The 23,888-nt window shown below is 39.1% G+C and overlaps 1 protein-coding gene across 1 annotated transcript in view; it reads left to right on the top strand.

The window, feature by feature from the left end:
• Nucleotides 1–23,662, top strand: part of Ipo5 (importin 5) — a 38,539-nt gene extending 14,877 nt beyond the window's left edge. Inside the window, exons 7-26 of the mRNA XM_020183328.2 lie at nt 248–370; nt 458–578; nt 1,870–1,957; nt 3,587–3,693; nt 4,453–4,577; nt 4,667–4,756; nt 4,834–5,007; nt 8,139–8,357; nt 9,388–9,471; nt 10,480–10,612; nt 10,700–10,821; nt 12,003–12,099; nt 13,273–13,445; nt 14,705–14,816; nt 14,903–14,958; nt 15,740–15,862; nt 17,345–17,564; nt 18,075–18,303; nt 19,500–19,641; nt 22,933–23,662. Coding sequence (XP_020038917.1) covers nt 248–370; nt 458–578; nt 1,870–1,957; nt 3,587–3,693; nt 4,453–4,577; nt 4,667–4,756; nt 4,834–5,007; nt 8,139–8,357; nt 9,388–9,471; nt 10,480–10,612; nt 10,700–10,821; nt 12,003–12,099; nt 13,273–13,445; nt 14,705–14,816; nt 14,903–14,958; nt 15,740–15,862; nt 17,345–17,564; nt 18,075–18,303; nt 19,500–19,641; nt 22,933–23,019 — 2,625 coding nt within the window. The 3' untranslated portion in view covers nt 23,020–23,662. The remainder of the gene's footprint in view (nt 1–247; nt 371–457; nt 579–1,869; nt 1,958–3,586; nt 3,694–4,452; nt 4,578–4,666; nt 4,757–4,833; nt 5,008–8,138; nt 8,358–9,387; nt 9,472–10,479; nt 10,613–10,699; nt 10,822–12,002; nt 12,100–13,272; nt 13,446–14,704; nt 14,817–14,902; nt 14,959–15,739; nt 15,863–17,344; nt 17,565–18,074; nt 18,304–19,499; nt 19,642–22,932) is intronic.
• Nucleotides 23,663–23,888: the final 226 nt, after the last annotated feature.

Below are 23,888 nucleotides of genomic sequence, written 5' to 3'. Positions count from 1 at the left end.
TGTGGCTTTGATTTGCATTTCCCATGCCTAAGATTTAAAACTATTTTGTGCGATTCCAGTTAGCATTCCTCAAAAACAAGGTATACATGTGGCTATTGGAAGAACATTTGCCTAATGTAGATTGCTAAATTATTTAGTGGAAAAAAGTTAACATTCCTCTTTTGACTGTTTTTTAGGAATGGTTTAACTAATGAGGCATCATAAAATGAATCCCAAACACAAGACAATTTTCCTCATTTTTTTCTAGGCTGTAAATGACTCGTGCTATCAGAATGATGACTCAGTCCTAAAATCCCTTGTTGAGATTGCAGATACTGTCCCAAAGTATTTGCGTCCTCATTTGGAAGCAACTCTACAGCTAAGTCTAAAGGTAAGTTAAATGTCTCAATAAGCATTCTGTTAATATTAAGTTCTGATATTGAACTATTAACCGTGTATGAATATGTCTTCTTCGTAGTTATGTGGAGACACTAGCCTCAACAATATGCAACGCCAGCTTGCCCTTGAAGTGATCGTGACTCTCTCTGAGACTGCAGCTGCTATGTTAAGGAAGCATACTAATATTGTTGCACAAACTAGTAAGTCAAAGTTCTTCAGATAGTTTATGTAGAAGGAGGCATAATTCAATAAATTCACTAAGAATTGTGATTTCTCAGATTTTTTGAGAATATAATGAATGTCTTTAGGGAATTAGATGAATCTGGGGAAATACATCTCAGACATGCAGGTTTCATCAAACGGGATAAAGATTTAGGACTGCCCTGATGGCTTTCTTTTCTGGCCATTTCTTCATGTGCTTATGAGGAACGCTAGCTTTAGAATATAAATCATACCACCAGATTTATTTTCTAGTGGCACCTACCTTTTATCTCACACTGGAGTAGTGGTTAGAATTTTAGGAACTTTCCTATTAAAGTCAGGAATAAGGAAAATATTTCCACTGTCACTTTCAGCTATATTGACAGTTCCAGACAATGCATTGATGTAAAAAAAAGTGAGTAAGAATTGGAAATAAAAATATTGCTTATTTGTAGACTGGTTGTCTACAAAGAGTAAGAAAAATGGATGAATAATTAAAACAGATCTGAAGTACTATAATACTGTGTATAGACTTAGGAATCTACTTCAAGTGGGAATGATAAATATTCCTTTTATGATGTGCTTGCCCCTGGTAAGGGAGAGGTAGAGAATGCAGTGGGATTTGGGAAGGTCATTGAACTTCCAAATATCCCAACCCCAGCATATCCAAATGTTATTTTTAAAAAAAGAACTAAAGCAGCTGTCACAAAGGTTAAAACTGAACAAACCAGATTTGGGGTCACATAGAATTGTCCCTTGATATCCACAGGGGATTAGTTTTCAGACCCCTTGCAAATACCAAAGTTTTCAGGTGCTCAAATCTTCTGTGAAGTGACATACCATTTGTATTTGACATTCTCACATGATCTTGTGCGCTACTTGGATTACTTGTGATGCCTAATATGATGTCAATGCAATGTAAATAATTGCTAAACTATGGTGAGAATAATGACAAGAAAAAGTAATCTGTACATGTTCAGCACAGATCCAGACTTTTCCCCTGAATATATTTTGTTGGTTGTTCTGGTTTTTTTTGCTGAACTGGAATTGAACCCAGGACCTTGTACATGCTAGGCAAACACTTAACCACTGAGCTACATCCCCAGCCCTTTCCCTGAATATTTTTTATGAGATTGGTTCAATCCAAGGATGTAGAACCTGTGGATATTGAGGGCCAACTGTAAATGTTTTATCTCACTCTTTTGTGGACAAAATTCTTCTTTTGAATTGGTGATGTTGACAAAATTATAGAACCATAGGCTTTAGGTGTGAAATAGTTGTTTTCTTTAGTTCCTCAGATGTTAGCAATGATGGTTGATCTGGAAGAGGATGAGGACTGGGCGAATGCTGATGAACTAGAAGATGATGACTTTGATAGGTAATAACATGAAAGACTGGGTGGAGGTGGTTTGGCATTGGTACAGTAGAGGCCAGGAGTTCACTGTTCACCACTGTGTTCTGTACATAACCTGGGGTTGAACTTTCAGTTTAGAATGTGTTTTTGTATCATATCGTGCAAGTAGTATTTCTTCACATGTAATTTTTATTGATAAAATTCATTTTTAATAGAAGTTCATAAAACATACTTTAATAACAAATAGTTAGCACATAAGACTGTATCCTGTAATTAGAAAAGATCACCTCAACAAAAAGAAGGAAGTTAGGTCTGTAATCCCAGCACTTAAGAGGCTATGGCAGGAGGAATGCCAGTTAGAGTCCAGCCCAAGTTTAAGAATTTCTTTTAAAATACTTATAAGGAAACCTTATTGGGATAAATATATTTATATGCACAGATCTCGCCTAGAGTACTTGTTTCAGCAGAATTCCTTGTAAAACACCATATTTTCCCAATATAATGTGATTTAACTTTAGAGAGGTTGCAAGATTTATTTCCAGGATTACAGTAACACTGCTATACTGGCTTGTTATGCCTTAAATAACAGGTTCCTATAAAAGGAGTCAACCAAAACCTATATTCACTGTATAGTGGCAATAATGATCCCTTACATGGCTGGTATTACAGGAGTGAGCCCCTGGCACCCAGCTTAGGCTTCAATGTTTAGGCTTAATTCCTTTATTAAATATAACTGGTTTCTGACTTCATTACTTTTTTGCTGTATATGAAGGTAAACCTTCACTGAGCTGCTGAGAAGAATAGGATTGGGTAATAGTTTGTTTCTCCACTTCAGTTACTCTACATTTGCCCCATAAACAGACCTTAAATTTAGATAGTTTAAGAAACTACTTTTTCTGGATCCGATGAATCATTTATCTATGAATGAATAGGTCATGAATATTTGCTAGATGGGATTTTTAGATCTAAACACTTGTGTAATGATCTTACAACTTTATGTTTACAGTTTCGTCTTCGCAGAGCTGTAAAGGTTTATGCACATGGCACGTTCACTAGCAGTTTTGCAGCTCTGAGCCAGAATGTGTGCACATGCTTCTGTGCCCCAAACTCTTAGTGAAAACTTAGCTTCCCTTTAGGCCTATTTTTGGCATACAATTTGTATCCTTTTAAACATACTTAAGTGCTTGCTGGACACAGTGATGTATGCCTGTATTTCAGGACTCAGAAAGCTGAGGGGAACGATCATTTGGGTTCAAGCACAAGCTTTCCACCAAGTCCACAAGCCATTTTGTGTTTAAAAAATAGAGATAAATTAGCTCTGGGTAAGAAGGGAAACTGTGTACATTCTTAGAACCACTTCCTGTAACCCATGTTCTAGAATTTAAGGCTATCTAAATTTAAGGAGGTACTTATCTGATAAAAGGAGGCACTGAACTTTAAAAAAAAAAAATGGTAGAACATAATGAATGTTTTTATTTATCCTTTTTTTTTTTTTCATCTGAGGGTTTTTAGCCCCCAACTTCAATCATATCCGAAAGACTGCGCTCTTTTTTCTCAGTCCTGTCTTAATAATATATATAGAAATAGGCTGTGCATTGCTGTCTTTCTACGTGTTTGGGTATTTTGAATACATGATTTTGTTTGTGTGTTTAGCAATGCGGTTGCTGGTGAGAGTGCGTTAGACCGAATGGCTTGTGGCCTTGGTGGAAAGCTTGTGCTACCAATGATCAAGGAACACATTATGCAGATGCTTCAGAATCGTAAGTCATCTGTGCTTTGTACTTAAATAGTAGCATGCTTACTATTTAACACTTAATTTTGCCTATTTGTAGAATGTTTAATCTGACTCTTACGTTCAACTGGTAAAATATTATCTTGTCATTGTTTTTGAACCATTCAGTCTTATGCTAAAGGAGTATTTTTCTTCAGCCAAGCATGGCTGCTGTAGGCTCACCCCTGTAATCCTAGCTACTTGGGAGATTGAGATTAGGAGGATTGCAGTTCGAGGCCAGCCCAGGCAACTAGTGTGTGAGACCCAACCTTAAATAACCAGAGCAAACTGGACTGGAGGTATGGCTCAAGTGGTACTGTGCTTGCTTTATAAGCTCGAAGCCCTGAGCAAAAAAGAAAAAAACAACCTGACCTTGGGCTAGGGGGTGTAGCAAATGTATACATTCAATGAACATAGTTGTATATAGCACAGAAAATCCTAGTACTTACTGGTTATGGTAAATCTTATGAGGAAACATCTTTAAAGCTAGGAATGGTGGTACACAACTGTAATCCCAGCTACTCAGGTGGTGGAAGCAGGAAGATCTTGAGTTTGAGGCCAGCCTGGGCTACACAGCAAGACCCTGTCTCCAAAAAAGAATTTCTTTTAATTAAGAAATAGTCTAGTTAGTTTTTCAGATGAACACATATGTAAAGTGTTTGTTGCTCCTGTTGGTTTGCACTTGGGACCACCAGGACACATTGGAGGTGTCTAATTACTGTTCTTTTGGATGTCATCTTTTTGGTAGCTGACTGGAAATACCGGCATGCAGGATTGATGGCCTTATCTGCCATTGGTGAAGGGTGCCACCAGCAGATGGAAGGAATTTTAAATGAAATAGTGAATTTTGTTTTGCTTTTCCTTCAGGATCCTGTAAGTACTATTAGACAGTTGACTTGTGATTGTTACGTAGTTGATATGGGAGCCTGCTACCTTTACTAATACAAGGGGACATATTGCAGCATCCCCGAGTAAGGTATGCAGCCTGCAATGCTGTGGGGCAGATGGCCACGGACTTTGCACCTGGTTTCCAGAAGAAATTTCATGAGAAGGTAAGCAACGGTCCTCCATCCCCAAGTCAGACTCAGAGGGGCCTCAGCGTGGACACCGGTTTGCCTTCGTTTGCCAGGTGATTGCAGCTCTGCTCCAGACCATGGAAGACCAGGGCAACCAGCGGGTGCAGGCGCATGCTGCTGCTGCCCTCATCAACTTCACTGAAGACTGCCCCAAGTCGCTGCTCACTCCGTACTTAGATGACTTGGTGAAACACCTGCACTCCATCATGGCGCTCAAACTTCAAGAGGTGCGTTTCACAGCCGTGGGTGGAGCCCGGCTGTGCTGCTGGGTAGGCGCTTCATTCCCCTGCTTACTTACCCTTTTTGCTTTAACTTAGAGTGTTGTGTCTGTGCCCTGGCTGGCCTGGACCAGCTCCCTCCTATTTACGCTTCCCAAATATCTGGGGAGACAGGCACGCACCACATACACCCAACTTTTATCAGTTGAATTACTGTTTTTTTGTCTGGGCTGGCCTCAACCTGTGATCCTACAGATCTCCACCTCACGAGTAGCTAGGATTACAGGTGTTAAGTCACCACGTCCAACTGAGTTTTAAAATCTTCGAGCCCTCTATTTAGATATTGATTTAGATGACTCGATGTGTAAGACCTGGAGAAAGACCATCAGAACAGAAAGTTAGAGATAAGAGGACATTCCAAGCTCTTGCCAGTATAGTAATTGAGGCTTGATCAGGGCATGGGCATAGGACAGTATTAAAATTGGGAAAGACTAGGCCTAAAAAGTTTGATAAAGTCATTGTGTGGATTGCCTTGAAAATAAGGCAGAGGATTTGCAGAACCTCAGGAAGAAGTATTCAGTGTTTTGTTTTCGTGTTTAACTCAGGGCTTCGGGCATGCTGGGCAGTGCTCTACCACTTAAGCTACTTCCCCAGCCTTCTGTCTTCTTCAATGCTGCAAGAAATGGTACAATGACTGTAGGAGATGAGTGTGGTGGCATTGTGAGGCATAAAATAAAAAGGGAAGAAGAGTGACAACAGGAGTATCACACAGTGGTCGCTAGGGAACTGTTGAGAAGAGGTGACTCAAAAGACAGTTCCCAGGAAGCGTCGACATGTCTTTCTGCCCACTAACTGAAAAAGGTGGAGGAGAAGCTCAAGGAAGAAATTGTGACAGTTCTTCTAACCAGGGCGGCAGAAATCCAGACACCGGGAGATTATGTCCTTTTTTTTCTTTAAATATGATTAATTTTTAAAGTAAGGACTGGCTCTCCAAGCAGAAGGTGGTTTAGAATTACAGCTTAAGGTATGCAACCTGAAAACAGTTGCGTGATACTAGTCCAGCAGTGTGCTGATAGTACATTGTCTGTGTATGAGAGAGAAATGGGCAAAAAAAACAAAGGTTAAGATCCAGACCCAGTTCATTGTCAAATATAGTGAAAATGAATTATAGCTATAAAAAGGAAATGAACAGTGAGGGCGTAGGAAAAAGATTCCTTTTCATTACTGGACTCAGTAGACATGAATTTACTGTCAAATTGTTATAGAAATTTCTCTTACTCTCAGTTCTGGTACTTAGTATAGATCAGTGACAAACAGCTCACAAACCACAGCTTGCATTAGCACTAGTGCCTGCTCAGAGAGCGAGGAGGAAAAAGAGAACTGAATGTCTCAGAAGCCAAAATGAGTAGTTTCAGAGGCCCAAACATTCAGTGTCAGATGACAGCACACTAAGAATACTGTCAAGGAAGCATTTAACTATATGAACACAACACATGTAGATGTACACACACTGCAGGGGTGGACAGGCTGTGTGCTTGAGTCAGTTACAGATGTGAGTTTGAATAGAAGGTCACAATGTGAAGAGAATCATTGTGTCTCACTGTCGTTCCTACAGAAGGCCAGTGTGTGGGTTTTGTTTGTTTGCTTGTTTTAAAGACGAGAAAGGAAGGTCAGCATTGAAGTCAAGACATGAAACACAAAGTTAAAGTTGTGATCGAATTTGTGATTAAAAAGTGAAAGAGTTCTTCTGAGAGTGTGGTTGTTAAGGGAAATGAAATGTGGAGAAGTTATTGGATACCATATTCGTACAAGTCAAAAAGGCATGACCTAGAATGTTGCCAGGTGACGGGATCCCAGCTACAGGTACCTAGGAAGCACCTGTTACTAGCCAAGTTAAAGAACACATTAGCTCTTTGGTACAGAGTGTAGCACCAAGAAGGAGAAAGGTGCTCAAGAGAGCAGTAAGGTTCCTTTAGTGGGATCTTCCAGGGTGTGTTGAATTAGAAGTACAACAGCACAAAACAGAAGATGGTAAGCCTACCTTATTTGAACATTTATTAGATTTGAGTAAGGACAGTTAAAAAAAGAAAGAAAAAGAAATTTCAAAAACAAAAATTTTTAATTCCTGCACACACATTATAACAATTCAGTTTCTGCAGAGAAGCTTTCAGTCAGTCCCACATTATCATCAGTTATGTTTAAATCATAGTGTGATCTGTGCTTAATTTTATGAAAGTATGCCTCCCATAAAGCAAATAGTGCCCAGAAAGCAAGGTAAAAGTTACAGTAATCCTCTCAAGCCAAAAAAGTTAATGTGCTTAATTTATGTGATAAAGTAAAACTTTTAGATGGGTTCCACATGTGTTTGGCAGAAGTCAGGCAGTGTTAATGAGAAAAATGAATCCAGCATCTGCAGTATTGTAGATAAGCAGCATCAAAATAAAATCTAGTTTATGGTAAGCAGTGCTAATGTGTACAGCAGTAATGTTTGTGAAGGTAAGGTAGCCTACTACTACGGGCAGCTTCAAGTTGTGTGCACTTGGACCTTCTGTAAATGTAGTGTAGGTAAATTTGAGTGGTTTTAGAGTACTGAACTATGTATTCTGAGCAGCCGTGGTTTTCCTCAACAGCAGTCTCCTTGACCATACACGCACACATAGTAAGCAGTGAGAATCTGTCAGGAAAAGATGAGTAAGAAAGATAAGGTGTAAATATAGCCCTCTCTCATACTGGGGCTTGAACTCAGGGCCTTGCTGGGCAGGCACTCTACCGCTTGAGCCACTCCACCAGCCCTGATTTGTGTTGAGCTTTTTTTGAGGTACAGTCTCCAAAACCAAACCAAAATTCTGATTTCTACCTCTCAAGAAGCTAGGATTATAGGCATGAGCTACCAGTCCCCTGCAGGCATAACGCTTTATGGACACACAAAAAAATTGAAGAGTCAAGATTTGTATGCGAGAAGCAACTGTGCTGTGAGATAAAGCAAAAATAAGGGATGCCAAGTTAACAAAAGTGAGTCCACGTCAGTAGTTCAGCGTGGGTTATTTTTTATAGAGATTTCTTCCAAAACCTCTAGTCTCTACTTCTAGCTTCCAATTTTTCACTTAAGTAACTTCTTTTGTGTATCTTCCTTCTCCTAGTTGATTCAGAAAGGCACCAAGTTAGTTTTGGAGCAAGTTGTGACATCCATTGCATCAGTTGCAGATACTGCAGAAGAAAAATTTGTCCCCTACTATGATTTATTTATGCCATCACTGAAGCACATTGTTGAGAATGCAGTTCAGAAAGAGCTCAGACTTCTGAGAGGAAAAACTATTGAATGCATCAGCCTTATTGGTCTGGCTGTTGGGAAGGAAAAGGTAAGTGATTTGTTTGTATTCTGTTACATTTGCTGGCTGCCAGTGGGTACATTGAGGATCCTGGAGGAGTTTTTTTCCCTTCATTATTCTTTCACATTGCTCCTATTGTAAATAGTTGTCCACGTTTTTTCATTGTTAATATTAACTCGGTTATGCCCTTAACACACTGTTTTCCCTACCATCAGTCAGTCAGTCTTGTGAGAAGCATGTGGAATTAAGCACACATAATGAATGTGTAGTCCACTTAGACGTGGGCTTGCTTTCCTGGTAATCCAGACAGCATCAGGTGTCCTTGTATCAAGGATCAACATCTCAGAGTTGTTCAAGCTGACCCAAAAGAAGTTCCTATCTCATTGACCTCTCACATTCTGACCCTCCTCCCTACCAACATGGAACTTCTCTGTCTTGCCTCTCCAAAACTAGCATCAGTAGAAACATGTCTTTTAAATTGTTTTCTGTGGGGTACTGAGAACCTAACCTTTAGAACGTGTGTTATACCTGCACCGTACTCCATGTATCTGGCTTTGAAACACTGCCTGATTATGCAGTGGAGATTGCCAGAACTACAGAGTCAAATGGAAATTATACAAAATCCTTATGTATTAAATTGGGGCAATTTAAAATTTGATATAATGTAGATGAGAATTTTTTGGTATTGTCTTATCTGTGGGATTATGACCCATATGCAAAATGTATATTCTTCTCGAAGTCTTATTATTATATAAGAAACAAAATTCGGAACTGGGTGCTGGTGGCTCATGCCTATAATCCTAGCCACTCAGGAGGATCGAGGTTTGAAGCCAGCCTTGGACAAATAGTTAACAAGACCCTATCTCAAGAAAACCCATCACAAAAAACGGGCAGTGTTCCGAGTGGTAAGACCACCTGCCCAGTAAACATGGGTCCTGAGTTCAACCCCAGTGCCACCCAAAAACACACACACACACACAACAAAATTAGATAGCAACAAGTGCCTCTCTGACCTGATGTACACTAGTAATATCGTGAACTTTTTCCACATATTCTGTAGTTCATGCAGGATGCATCAGATGTGATGCAGCTGTTGTTGAAGACGCAAACAGACTTCAATGATATGGAAGATGATGATCCTCAGGTAAGCAGTTTCAGCTGCTTTAGCCTTGATCCAGTTGAGCTGTGTATAGCACAAGGTTAAATGTACTTCAGCATTTTAAAAAAGTGATGGCTTCTTGAGATACTATTCACCCCTGGTTTCAGAGATAGTCTCCCCTGGTTTTTCTTCCACTTTTGGAGCCATGTTTTCTCAGTCTGTTGTGGGTGGCTCCTGCTTTCCATGACTTTGAAGTTGTGTTAACTTTTGAACTAGGCTCTTCTCACTCTCCTGGAGCAGTGTCACTCACAGTCATGAGTATATCTGTATACTTTGATTTGCAGATTTTCTACAAAATATCTAAATATACTAAGTGTCTCAATTTGTCTCATAGCCCTTTGAATACTACATGACTTGCTCTCACTGAGAGCAGTTGTACATTCCATTGACTTAGAAAGGCGCACACATGTACGCACACGCCTGCCTACAAAGTACAGAGATAAAAAGCCAGAAGAATGCTTTGTAAACTGCTAACAGTAGGGAGGCTAGGGGGCCTATAGGCGGTAAAGAGGGTTGTAAACTGCCTATTTGCTTTCACATCTGCAAATAGAAAAATGGAAGTTAGAGTTATTTTTAGAAGAATAAATGGGGAGTACTTCCTGGGTTATAGAGAATGATGAATTAGAACCAGGTTCTCCTTAATTTGTGAGTGATTCAGTCTGTGTAAACACTGTGAGAGGTGTCTCAATTATTACAGGCCACTTACACGAAGAAATTTAATTCCTGAGAGGCAGGAATACTTTCTTTCTTGAGGTTTTACTACCTTTACTAAATGGGGTACCTAGTAGCTGACATTTGGTTGCATTTAGGTGATGCAGATGCTAATAGAAAAGTAATTACAGTTGCTTCTTGAGGGAAAAAGAACAGCCTCACCTGCCAAACCAATCCCTATGGAGAATTCACAGGGACTTCGCTATTGACTAGGAATATTTCAAAATATGCCCTTAGGAAATGACTGTATCATGTCTTACCTGTTGTTTTAAATTTTTCCAGATCTCTTACATGATCTCAGCATGGGCCAGAATGTGCAAAATCCTTGGAAAAGAATTTCAGCAATACCTTCCAGTGGTTATGGGCCCTTTGATGAAGACTGCTTCAATCAAGCCTGAAGTAGCCCTTTTAGACAGTAGGTTTCTTCACATGAACATACCAGTTGTGATATTTCTTTCTGCAATTATCTTTCGTAAGCATTTGTTTTCTTCCCTGTTACTAGCCCAAGACATGGAGAATATGAGTGATGATGACGGTTGGGAATTTGTGAACCTTGGAGATCAGCAAAGCTTTGGTATTAAAACTGCAGGACTGGAAGAAAAATCAACTGCTTGCCAGATGTTGGTATGAGATCACATTTTTACTAACCTTTATTATATATCCTCTCATACACATTTCAGGAGTGCTTTTAATAAATAGCTGCTAGAAAAAAAAAAAGCTCTTTTGAAGAGGTAAAAATATCCCTTGAAAAAGAAAATATAGGCACCTTTTAACCTAACCTTTCTACTTCTAGATTCCTAGCTTCTGAGGAGGCAGAGATCCAGAGGATCACAGTTCAAAGCCAGCCCGGGCAAATAGTTTGCGAGACCGTATCTTGAAAATACCCATCACAAAAAAGGGCTGGGGAGTGGCTCAAGATATAGTCCCTGAGTTCAAGCCCCAGTACCACAAAAAAAAAAAATTTATGTAAGCTGGCTGTGGTGGCCCATGCCTGTCATCCCAGCACTCAGAAGATGGAGGTAGGATTGAGATCTGAGGCCAGCCCAGCAAAAGCAGTAGTCCCTATCTGAAAAACAAAACTAAAAGCAAAAGGCCTGGAGGCATGGCTTAAGTGCCTGCCTAGGAAGCTGGAGGCACCTCAGTTCAATCCCCAATATGGCCGTTTGTGTGTGTGTGTGTGTGTGTGTGTGTGTGTGTGTGTGTGTGTGTGTATGTGTAGTAAATAGAAGTGTACTTATGGTATCAAAAGTAAAGCAATAAGACATGCATATGTGTTTTAAGTTCTGAGTTCTTTCAGATGTGTTATACTGTTACTGATAATTTAATTAGAGTTTAAAAATTGTAGTATATTATAAATTTAGCAGTTAAATAAATCTGGTAAAAGTGGCTCGTATTCTATTTTATATTAAAGATAACTATTCCAGCCTTTGAATGACAGTATGTTCTGCTATAGTCATTTTTGGCCCTTTGTATTTCAAAATTCTTTTTAGTTAGAAGACTAATTCGATATCCTACATGCAACTTTAAATGTAGTTCTAGGAGGTGTGGTTCATGTGGTAGAGTGCCTGAGTTCAAGCTCTGGTCCCACGAAAAAGAAAATGGAAATGTAGTTCCAGTCAAGATGCAAACATCTGAGAGGCATACCTTTGCATTTTCTCCATGACACCTAAAAACTAACAAGCACTACAGAGGTAGCTCCATGGTCGAGTGCTTGCCTGATACACAAGACCCTGATTTTGATCCCAGCACCGGGGGTAAAAGACTGTCACAGAGATCTTGATTTATTTTCCAATCCTTTATTTCAGGTTTGCTACGCTAAGGAGTTAAAGGAAGGTTTTGTGGAATACACTGAACAGGTTGTCAAACTGATGGTCCCTTTACTGAAATTTTACTTCCATGATGATATCCTACAACAGTTTGAATGCAAAATGTATAGATTTAGTAGAACTATATAACACTATTCAATTTCATAATAACTGTGTATATGTACCCATTATTGTTTGTGTTTGCACTAGCTGTATTTTCAGGTGATAAACTTTTCTCTGCATATGCTTTTGTTTCTTTTATCTTGTGTCAAACACATGAAAAGGCCATCTGTCCTCTAATCTATTTCTATGGCCTTCTAGAAAATTTTGAGAACTGATACTTTATCAGCAAATGTTTATAATTATATATTTGCTACTTTTCCCAGATACCTTTTGGTAATGTTAAGAAAATAAGAACTTTCTTAATTTGTTCAAGAGCCACTAATAGTTTACTACTACAGAGAGACTACCAGATTACAAATATGGAGGGCACCTCTGGGCAGAAACATCCCTTGGTAAACCTGCACATTGTCGTTTTCATCCTCACCATACTTATAGGCATCATTAATATGTGTAGATACATTTTCATGCCTTTAAACAGACATACACAGTTTCATACTAAAATGAGGGCAACTGAAGGAAAAGGAAGAGCCCAAACTCAAACCCAAATCTACCTGAATCCAAAGCCCCTTTGTTATAATTCCTAGTTTCCAATTGGTCTTTAAGCATCCTCATAACGAGAGGGGACAGAGCAAAGTTGCTTTTCAGAGAAAGTTAACAAGGCCTTATTTTTTGTAAGTGCTTTAGCGAGGCAAAAGCACTTTTCAATGGAGGCTGGTAGTCTCCATTGAAAACCAGCAAAGCTAGCAGTACAGCGTAGAGGTGCTCAGCAGCTTCTCAAGAAAATTGCAGTTTGGGTTGCATTTATTAAAGTAGTGTTACCTAAAGCTACCTCTTGGTAGCTCTTACACTCTAACAAGTGCTTGCAAGCCTTTTCATAGTTCTTACTACATTGAAGCTCAGCTGAGCAATAGGAGGCCCTTCACTCTGTCCTTGGGTTCATCCCTGCTTTACTGTGGGCAGCAGGAGGTATGTCTTGTGGACAGAGAGACTTTACTATTTTTGTAAACACTTTATATTTAACACAAGCTCTTAAATAAACTGAAGTTGCCTAGCTCACCAACTAATGCAGTATTACCTGTCATTCAAGTAAAGTGATGGAATAATCTTTAGAGATTCCTTGGTGGTTTTATTTCTTTAACCATAAAACGTGTTCGAGTGGCAGCAGCAGAATCTATGCCTCTTCTTCTGGAGTGTGCAAGAGTCCGGGGTCCTGAATATCTCACACAGATGTGGCATTTCATGTGTGATGCTCTAATCAAGGCCATAGGCACAGAGCCGGATTCAGACGTCCTCTCAGAAATCATGCATTCTTTCGCAAAGGTGAATTTTCCTTAATATTTCCCCCAGTATTTTCAGGATGCTCTTGCTTAGAGGGAAGTTGCGGGAGAGAGGTTGTTATGCTATATTTTTATAACAGTTTTTACTGAAAATGTTGGATTTCTTTTAATCTGTTTGTTTAGGAGTAGGCATTTGAAAAATGGTAAATTTGCCCTGGAAGGGCATTACAGGTGGCAGGAATAGCAGGGGCAAAGGCACTAGGAGCATGCATTTCTTGGAAGCAAAAGAAATTCTGGATGCTCTGTATTCTAGTTTTGATAAGTTTCTGCCATCATACACCTAATGATCCAGCTACAGAAATTCACATCTAGTTCCCTTCCTATTCTCTTTCATTTGTTCTGTTGGAAAATAGCCTCCTTAAAGGCTGGGAGCCGTGGCTCAAGAGGTAGAGTTCCTGCCTAACAGCTCGAGGCCCTGAGTTCAGACCCCAGTACAGCAAGAAAATAACATCATTTAATCTATTGCAGAGTTCCTTACCTTTTTTCAGACTGGGTCATGGCCCAGACTGGCCTCGAACTTGACTCTTTTTCTTTTTTTCCCTTCCCAACTGCTCACACATGGCCTCAAATTTGAGATCCTCCTATCTCAGCCTCCTGAGTTCTGAGATCACAGGTGTGTCACCACGCCCAGCTCAGATGATCCTCTTTTTGTCCTAGTTCATTCCTCTTTGCTCAAGCATTAACTTGCTTTTTATTGAGTCCTTTCCATGTTCAGTGTCACCCCTGCTGCACACAGCTTGGAGCTTGTTCTAAGCTCAATTGAAAAGTTCTTCAGTTTGTCCTCATTTACATTCCTACAATTGAGAATTTCTTCTCTATGTTCCAAAGAGTGCACGCTTCCATGCCTTTGCTCATGTCATTTCCTCCATGGTGATGTACTTACAGGGCATGCTTACCCTCTCTGCAGTGTTGTCTTTGTATATGTGTATGTGGGGATTGTGCTGCTTAGGAACTTATTTCATCCATCCATCCTGGAATCTTCAACATGTAGCATAATGCCTGTCACATAAGATGTGGTCAGCACCTGTTTGAAATAAAAGTATTGTTTCTAACCCTCTCTTTACAATGCTGTCATTCTAACAAATACAAACCAGACATGTAGCTCTTCATTTAATCATTGATATTCCAGGCTAATGAGTAGTGTTCATTTTTCTCAGGTTTCAATATGATTCTTAATGAAAATTGACTTTTGACTTAAAAACCCTTCAACCTTTCATTGCTTTCTTTCTTAAACTTCATCAGTGCATTGAGGTCATGGGAGACGGATGCCTTAATAATGAACACTTTGAAGAACTGGGTGGTATATTGAAAGCAAAACTCGAAGAACATTTTAAAAATCAAGAGTTGCGGCAAGGTAGGTTTTCTATGCTTTTTCTTGCTGAATGAAATCCTTGACCTTTGTGGTGACCACTTAAAAACATTTATTTGGGTGTGTTTTAGTTAAAAGACAAGATGAAGACTATGATGAACAGGTTGAAGAGTCACTACAAGATGAGGTAAATTATTCCCTTCAGAATTTCATTTGTGTGACCATTTGTGTTTGAAAATGCTTCTTAGGGATTTGTGATTCTGATGTAATTACCAGTAATCTTTGGCAGAAGAATCTGACATTTCATTTATTAATTGAAGTAATTTGAAATTAACTGGTCTTTTGGTGCTCTCTGTAATTTAGTGCAGTGCCTCACACATCAAAATTCCTTTGACTTTATCTGGTACTTTCTTCACATATTGCTCACAACAACCACTTGTGTTTGGTGCAGCCTTCACCATTTCAAGTATTGGTGACTTCCAACTCCTACATGAAATTTTTGCCCACAGTGACACTATTGACAATCTGGGTTGTTTTTTTTTTTCAACAGTTCTCTCTTCTTTCAAGCTTGTGAGGCGCCATCAGATCTAACTTGACTATGTATGGTCCAGCACCTCTGTTCTCACAGTGCAGATGCTCCCATGCTGGTGGCCCACATTGCCATCATTCATGAGTCCCCAGGCTCCCCACATCTTACTCCAGAAAGAGGAAACTGCTGAAAGTAAAAAGTAGGAACAGTGAGTGATGAATAGGGTACATTTCTTCAACCATCCACTTGTAGGTATATTCCAAGGAAAATCTTTGTAATAAGTATAGTACATGCTACACACTTTCTCCATACACAGAGTATGACACCCCATCTTTAAGGTTACTTTAGTGTCTAGATTCTTGATAATGTTTTTAGTGATAATAGAAAGATTTTTTTTTTTTTAACCCATCTGGGTATGTGTGTTCTGTTTCTTTTTTAGGATGATAATGATGTTTATATTCTGACCAAAGTGTCAGATATTTTACACTCAATATTCAGTAGTTACAAGGAAAAGGTGTTACCGTGGTTTGAGCAGCTGCTTCCATTAATTGTCAACCTAATTGTAAGTGTTAACTTGTCTAACAATAATTTTGAATAGTTAACCTGGAATTCTTCCATTGCAATAAAGTAGTCTTGTACTTCAGGTTAAAATGGGTCACAAAAATGTAGGTTCAGCCAAGTGTGGGAGTATACCTCTGTAATCCCAGCATGCAGGAGGCTGAAGCAGGGGGATCAAGAGTACAAGGCCTGCCTGGGCTTCATATAAGATCCTGTCTATAAGTAAAGAAATGAAGTTTCCACTGTACATTTCAATTATCAAGTGTAGTATTGCCCTCTTATATTTTCTCACTCGACATGTTCTTAAAGATTGCTAGTTGGTTTTTCCATAGGCCAATGCGTTCTAAAGACATAGATCGTTTTTCATTATTTCACATTATTTATGCTCTGCTAAATTAATGAAGAGAAACAGTGACAATATTTTTTTCCCAGTGGATCATCATAAATTCAGTTATAAGCCTACAGTCATGGATTATGGGTAATGAGCTTATGTATTTGGGGGTTTCTTTTAATTTTTAAACTTTGTTTTAGAACAGCTTTCAGCACACAATCAGACTGAGCAGAAAGTATAAATTTCTCATCCACCTCTACCCCCGCACATACATAGCCCCTCCATTGTCAACATTCCCCACTAGGGTAGTACATTTGTTTCAGTTGAGAAGCCTATATTGACACATCATGATACAATGGCCTTAGCCAGGTTCCTGTAATCCTAGTTGCTTGGGAATCAGAGATCACAGGATCCTGGTTTGAAGCCAGTCTAGCCAAATAGTTCACAAGATCCTGTCTCAGAAATACCCAACACAAAAAAGGGCTGGCAGAGTAGGTCAAGTGATAGATCACTTGCACCTGCCTAGCACGTGTGAGGCCCTGAGTTCAAACCCCTGTGTCACAAAAACTAAAAAAATTTAAAAAGATACACTGGCTTTATGTTTTCAGTTTTTTAAAAAGATATAAATTAATAGGTATCACAGATGTTCAGGTAGATGTTTAAAAAGACTTAAGACACACATAGGTTAGCCTTTGAACCAATGCGATAAAGTTAGCATCTTCCTAACTTTTTTTAATCGCTATATTTTATGACTTAACATTACCATTGGGGGGATTGAAATGGGATCTTACTGTGTTGCCTAAGCTGGCCTCAATTTCTTGGGCTCAAGCAGTTCTGCTTCAGCCTCCTGAATAGCTAGGACCACAGGCATGCACCACTGCTCTGGCTGCCTTTGGCTTGTTTACAAGGTACATTCGCATCCATTGCTGCTGTCAATTCTTCCTGGTATATAGGAGGGTCAGACTGTAGAGTTCTTTTTTATCTAAATTTCATTCATTAATCTGTTAGCTTAACTATTAGTCATAAGAGGTAGGTTTTGGTATTTTGTTTTGTTTTTAATTGCCTATGTCAGGTATATCAATATAAACAGTCTTATTTTTCTAAAATCTGTATGTATAGTTGTATTCAGGCCTTAACACAGAATCTCTTTTGTAGTGTCCACATAGACCATGGCCAGACAGGCAGTGGGGATTGTGTATCTTTGATGATGTCATAGAACACTGTAGTCCAGCCTCATTTAAGTATGCAGAATATTTCTTAAGGCCTATGCTGCAGTATGTATGTGACAACAGCCCAGAAGTCAGGCAAGCAGCAGCATATGGCCTGGGCGTCATGGCACAGTATGGTGGAGATAACTATCGTCCTTTTTGTACAGGTACATGTGTTTATTGTACTGTGTGTATTTCATTTCTTTTACCCATTTTACCCCTACCTTGGTCTCTTATCACACCCCTAAAAATGCTATGCCTATTTTTGCTTCCTCTTCCGCCTTTTCAAATACCTCATTTATAGCACTTAGGATTTCATTCTCATAGAATGGAAATGAAATCCAAGGCCTTCTCCACCCTGCATTTCACTTTGGATTTGCCCCATGGCCTTAGCAGTAGGACTTTTTTAACTTCCTGGGGAATAGAGGTCAGCAGCTCTTCAGACTTAAAAGTCTCGTAGGGTGGTGAGCAGTGTAAATGTGAAGGCTGCCATCCTGTCACCAGACTAGTGCTCCTGTCCAGTGGTCAGGGTCCCTTGGTTACTAATACAAAACTTTCTTTATACTTTAACATTTCTTCACCATACATGATAACTGTAGAGGAAAGATAAAATTATTTATGTTCATTTGCATGAAAATAGGAGGTTTAACTGGCCTTTTTTCAACTGCTTATTGTAGAAGCCCTTCCACTGCTTGTAAGGGTTATTCAGTCTGCTGATTCTAAGACCAAAGAAAATGTCAATGCTACAGAGAACTGCATCTCAGCAGTAGGGAAGATTATGAAGTTTAAGCCTGACTGTGTAAACGTTGAAGAAGTCCTGCCACACTGGCTGTCTTGGCTTCCACTACATGAAGATAAAGAAGAAGCTGTTCAGACTTTCAATTATCTGTGTGACCTGATCGAAAGGTAAGGAAGCACAGTCTGTCTCATTTCCTTCCTGTTCACGGAAAACAAGTCTGTGCACAGCCCTCAGTTGATTCAGTTTAGAATAATGTTATCTGCATTTGTAAGTCATGTTCAGAAACCATATCACAGATTTGATTTACCTTTATAATAAGATCTGATTTTGAGCTCTTTGTGGAATTCAGCAGATGAGGTGCTTTGGAAAATTGTGGGAATATTGGAATTTGAACTCAGACCTTCGCACCTGCCTAGCAAATGTGAGGCCCTGAATTCAAAACTCCAGTACCACAAAAAGTAGGAAGAAAGAAGAATGTTCTGAAAGAGTTATTATCTACGCCATCTAATAGTGTCCTGTTGCCTGTTACATTTGACCCTCAAATTCTGGTGTTGTCTCTGTATTCAGAAAGTGCACCACTCAGAGCATCATAGTCTGCCCTCGGCTGTAGTGTTATTTATGCTGTTTTATGTCTCTGAATATATCTTAAGACTTGCAACAACACAGAGGGTATGGGAACTTTGAAATAAAACCATTTTCTTTAGTGTCTGTTTTTCTAAATTCACATTCCCTTAAGTATTGGTTCAGTCTTGGCTTGGTCACTGTTAATTACTGTTTGTAGTTCATGAATAAATCCAGTGAATGGACTGCAGTTTGAAGGCATACTCCTTCATGACTGTTTGAGTTCAAGTTCATATAAACACTGTATTTGAGTGTCCCATCCAAGAAGCTTTGCGGAGAATGTGATACTCACCTCCAGGCTCCACCCTTGCTGGCCCCTGCATCTGAAACTGGTTCTTTAGCTATTTGATCATCTCCTTGGAAGTGACAAAGACTGCAGTTCTACTTAAATTCACTATTATGTTTCTTTCCATTAAAGCTGCCTAGAATTTGTTTCACAGTAATAATTAGTAATACCTTGTTTTGTTAATGCACTGCAAATTGTTTATAAAGCATGTAATATATTCTATTGTTTGGCCCTTTAAGAACATCCTAAGAGATGAGCTAAAGTATTTTTTCTGGGTTACATAGAAGAAATTGAAGGACTATGTGAAATTAGCTAGTTTTCTTTTCCCAATTTTAAAGCAGTTGATTTTAGTGAACACATAATCATTTTATGGGGAATGATACAGTAAAGTGTGAAAGCTTGAGTGATTTCTCCGTAGAAGCTTCATTTATAAAGGTGTTTTTTTCCTTTTGTCAGTAACCACCCAATTGTTCTTGGCCCAAACAATTCCAATTTGCCCAAAATATTCAGTATAATTGCAGAAGGAGAAATGCATGAGGCCATTAAACACGAAGATCCTTGTGCCAAACGTCTGGCTAATGTAGTTCGCCAAGTACAGGTAAGCTGTTATGCTTGAATTAGGTAGACATATGTAATATGCTCTGTATTAGAAACGAGAAATTTAATGAGTTAAGGAAAATTAGCTTTTATATTCTCTCTAAGCCTCAATTGGATTATCCACATGTTCCCATCCTTTTTTTTTTTTTTTTTTTTTTTTTGTGGTACTGGGGTTTGAACTCAGGGCCTACACCTTGAGTTACTTCACCAGCCCTTTTTTTTTTTTTTTTTTTTATTATTCATATGTGCATACAAGGCTTGGTTCATTTCTCCCCCCTGCCCCCACCCCCTCCCTTACCACCCATTCCGCTCCCTCCCTCTCCCCCCCCCTCAATACCCAGCAGAAACTATTTTGCCCTTATTTCTGATTTTGTTGTAGAGAGAGTATAAGCAATAATAGGAAGGAACAAGGGTTTTTGCTGGTTGAGATAAGGATAGCTATACAGGGCATTGACTCACATTGATTTCCTGTGCGTGGGTGTTACCTTCTAGGTTAATTCTTCTTGATCTCACCTTTTCTCTAGTTCCTGTTCCCCTTTTCCTATTGGCCTCAGTTGCTTTAAGGTATCTGCTTTAGTTTCTCTGCGTTAAGGGCAACAAATGCTAGCTAGTTTTTTAGGTGTCTTACCTATCCTCACCCCCCCCTTGTGTGCTCTCACTTTTATCATGTGCTCATAGTCCAATCCCCTTGTTGTGTTTGCCCTTGATCTAATGTCCACATATGAGGGAGAACATACGATTTTTGGTTTTTTGAGCCAGGCTAACCTCACTCAGAATGATGTTCTCCAATTCCATCCATTTACCAGCGAATGATAACATTTCGTTCTTCTTCATGGCTGCATAAAATTCCATTGTGTATAGATACCACATTTTCTTAATCCATTCGTCAGTGGTGGGGCATCTTGGCTGTTTCCATAACTTGGCTATTTTGAATAGTGCCGCAATAAACATGGATGTGCAGGTGCCTCTGGAGTAACAGTCTTTTGGGTATATCCCCAAGAGTGGTATTGCTGGATCAAATGGTAGATCGATGTCCAGCTTTTTAAGTAGCCTCCAAATTTTTTTCCAGAGTGGTTGTACTAGTCTACATTCCCACCAACAGTGTAAGAGGGTTCCTTTTTCCCCCCGCATCCTCGCCAACACCTGTTGGTGGTGGTGTTGCTGATGATGGCTATTCTAACAGGGGTGAGGTGGAATCTTAGCGTGGTTTTAATTTGCATTTCCTTTATTGCTAGAGATGGTGAGCATTTTTTCATGTTTTTTCTGGCCATTTGAATTTCTTCTTTTGAGAAAGTTCTGTTTAGTTCACTTGCCCATTTCTTTATTGGTTCATTAGTTTTGGGAGAATTTAGTTTTTTAAGTTCCCTGTATATTCTGGTTATCAGTCCTTTGTCTGATGTATAGTTGGCAAATATTTTCTCCCACTCTGTGGGTGTTCTCTTCAGTTTAGAGACCATTTCTTTTGATGAACAGAAGCTTTTTAGTTTTATGAGGTCCCATTTATCTATGCTATCTCTTAGTTGCTGTGCTGCTGGGGTTTCATGGAGAAAGTTCTTACCTATACCTACTAACTCCAGAGTATTTCCTACTCTTTCTTGTATCAACTTAAGAGTTTGGGGTCTGATATTAAGACCCTTGATCCATTTTGAGTTAATCTTGGTATAGGGTGATATACATGGATCTAGTTTCAGTTTTTTGCAGACTGCTAACCAGTTTTCCCAGCAGTTTTTGTTGAAGAGGCTGCTATTTCTCCATCGTATATTTTTAGCTCCTTTGTCAAAGATAAGTTGCTTATAGTTGTGTGGCTTCATATCTGGATCCTCTGTTCTGTTCCACTGGTCTTCATGTCTGTTTTTGTGCCAGTACCATGCTGTTTTTATTGTTACTGCTTTGTAATACAGTTTGAAGTCAGGTATTGTGACACCTCCTGCATTGTTCTTTTGACTGAGTATTGCCTTGGCTATTCGTGGCCTCTTGTGTTTCCATATAAATTTACCAGTAGATTTTTCAATCTCTTTAATGAATGTCATTGGAATTTTGATGGGAATTGCATTAAACATGTAGATTACTTTGGGGAGTATCGACATTTTTACTATGTTGATTCTACCAATCCATGAGCATGGGAGATCTCTCCACTTTCTATAGTCCTCCTCAATCTCTTTCTTCAGAAGTGTATAGTTTTCCTTGTAGAGGTCTTTCACATCTTTTGTTAGGTTTACACCTAGGTATTTGATTTTGTTTGAGGCTATTGTAAATGGAATTGTTTTCATACATTCTTTTTCCGTTTGCTCATTGTTAGTGTATAGAAATGCTAATGATTTTTCTATGTTGATTTTATATCCTGCTACCTTGCTATAGCTATTGATGATGTCTAGAAGCTTCTGAGTAGAGTTTTTTGGGTCTTTAAGGTATAGGATCATGTCGTCTGCAAATAGGGATATTTTGACAGTTTCTTTACCTATTTGTATTCCTTTTATTCCTTCTTCTTGCCTAATTGCTCTGGCTAGGAATTCCAGTACTATGTTGAATAGGAGTGGAGATAGTGGGCATCCTTGTCTGGTTCCTGATTTTAGAGGGAATGGTTTTACTTTTTCTCCGTTAAGTATAATGCTGGCTGTAGGTTTGTCATATATAGCTTTTATAATGTCGAGGAACTTTCCTTCTATTCCTAGTTTTCTTAGAGCTTTTATCATGAAATGATGTTGGATCTTATCAAAGGCTTTTTCTGCATCTATTGAGATGATCAAGTTCACCAGCCCTTTTTTGTGAAGGGTTTTTTTGAGATAGGATCTCATGAACTGTTTACTCAGGCTGGCTTTGAACTTCGATTCTCCTGATCTCTGCCACCTGAGTAGCTAGGGTTACAGGTGTGAGTCACCCATGCCCGGCTGTGTTCCCATCTTATTAGAAGTAAAAAAAAAAACTTCCTTCCTTAAACTTTACAGTTGGTGCTTAGCATATGCTCATTAGGTGATAGTTTTTCTGTGTATCTGAAGGAAGATGAGATTTAATAGTAAGTTATCAAATACCGAAAAACTGATTTTTGCTTGAATATCTGGGGTGTATGGGTCACTTTAAGGTGTCATCAGCTAATGTAACTTTACCAGCATGAAAAGGCAAGGGAAATTTTCTATAGAAGAGATGAACAGATTTCTTGCTTTTAAAATTATGCTCCTCAAATTAGGCTACCTAAAGAAGAGTGTTTTGGCATTACAATTTGTGTGTGATCATTACTAAAATCCTTCCAGCTGGTCACTTGTCTGTCTAAATCTGCAATTTTTTTTTCCCCTAGACTTCTGGAGGACTGTGGACTGAATGCATAGCACAGCTCAGTCCTGAGCAGCAGGCAGCCATGCAAGAGCTCCTGAACTCTGCTTGAAGGGCCTTAATACCACCCACCAGAAAACTAACTCCAAATAAACGTTTACCCTTTTGTTTAGGTTTCTTTGTTTTGTTTCTGAGCAAGAGAGAGCATAGTGTTGTGTGTAGGCCATTCTTCTGGAGAGCCACAAGCAGGAGGAGCAGCCCTTTGTGCAGAGTGGAATTGCAATGGATTTCTATCAGACCACTGAGGGAGTTCCTGTAAGCGCTACGGTAGCACTGAAGAGTATTTTTCTATTGGTATATGCACCCACATGACGGGAAGGGGAAATAAAATTAAATTTTTCTCAGTAGAAATAAGGACATTTAAAAACAGCTTTAAGATCAGTTAATCAGCATAGATGTGTGTTAAAACAAATTGCTATACACCTAGTGTTCATTCTACTTAGAAATTGGAGTGTGAGTCTTTTTGTGGGATAAAAAGGAGCCTTCTGCCCAGCAAACCAGTAAGTGCAAAGATTGAAAAAAGAACAAGCATGAGGATGTCATATTTGATGTCACTTTGGTTCTTTTTCCCAAAAGGCTTATGCAGTGACTCAGTTTGGAGGCTTTTCTGCTTCCAGCCCTTGAATGTGAAGTGTTGTTGGCATGTCTGGCAGTAGTCTCATTGACTCCTCAATAAATGGCGTTGAAATACAAAAGAGGCTTGTGTAAAAATTCAGTACTGTCTGGCTTGGATTCATTTTAATGTTTTTAATATAAGAATGATCTAATATTTTTTTAAAATAATATCTGTGGCTCTGAATGTTTTTCCCCTAATATTTTCCTCGTGCAATCCAGTCTTAAGCATCTAGATTTTACTGTCTTCCGCATTAATTTAAGCTAAGTTATTATACTTCTGTTCCCTTCACAATTGGTATCCTCCTT

Source organism: Castor canadensis, chromosome 10 (assembly GCF_047511655.1).
Source record: "Castor canadensis chromosome 10, mCasCan1.hap1v2, whole genome shotgun sequence".
NCBI lineage: Eukaryota > Metazoa > Chordata > Mammalia > Rodentia > Castoridae > Castor > Castor canadensis.
This window is presented reverse-complemented; position numbering and strand designations above follow the sequence as displayed.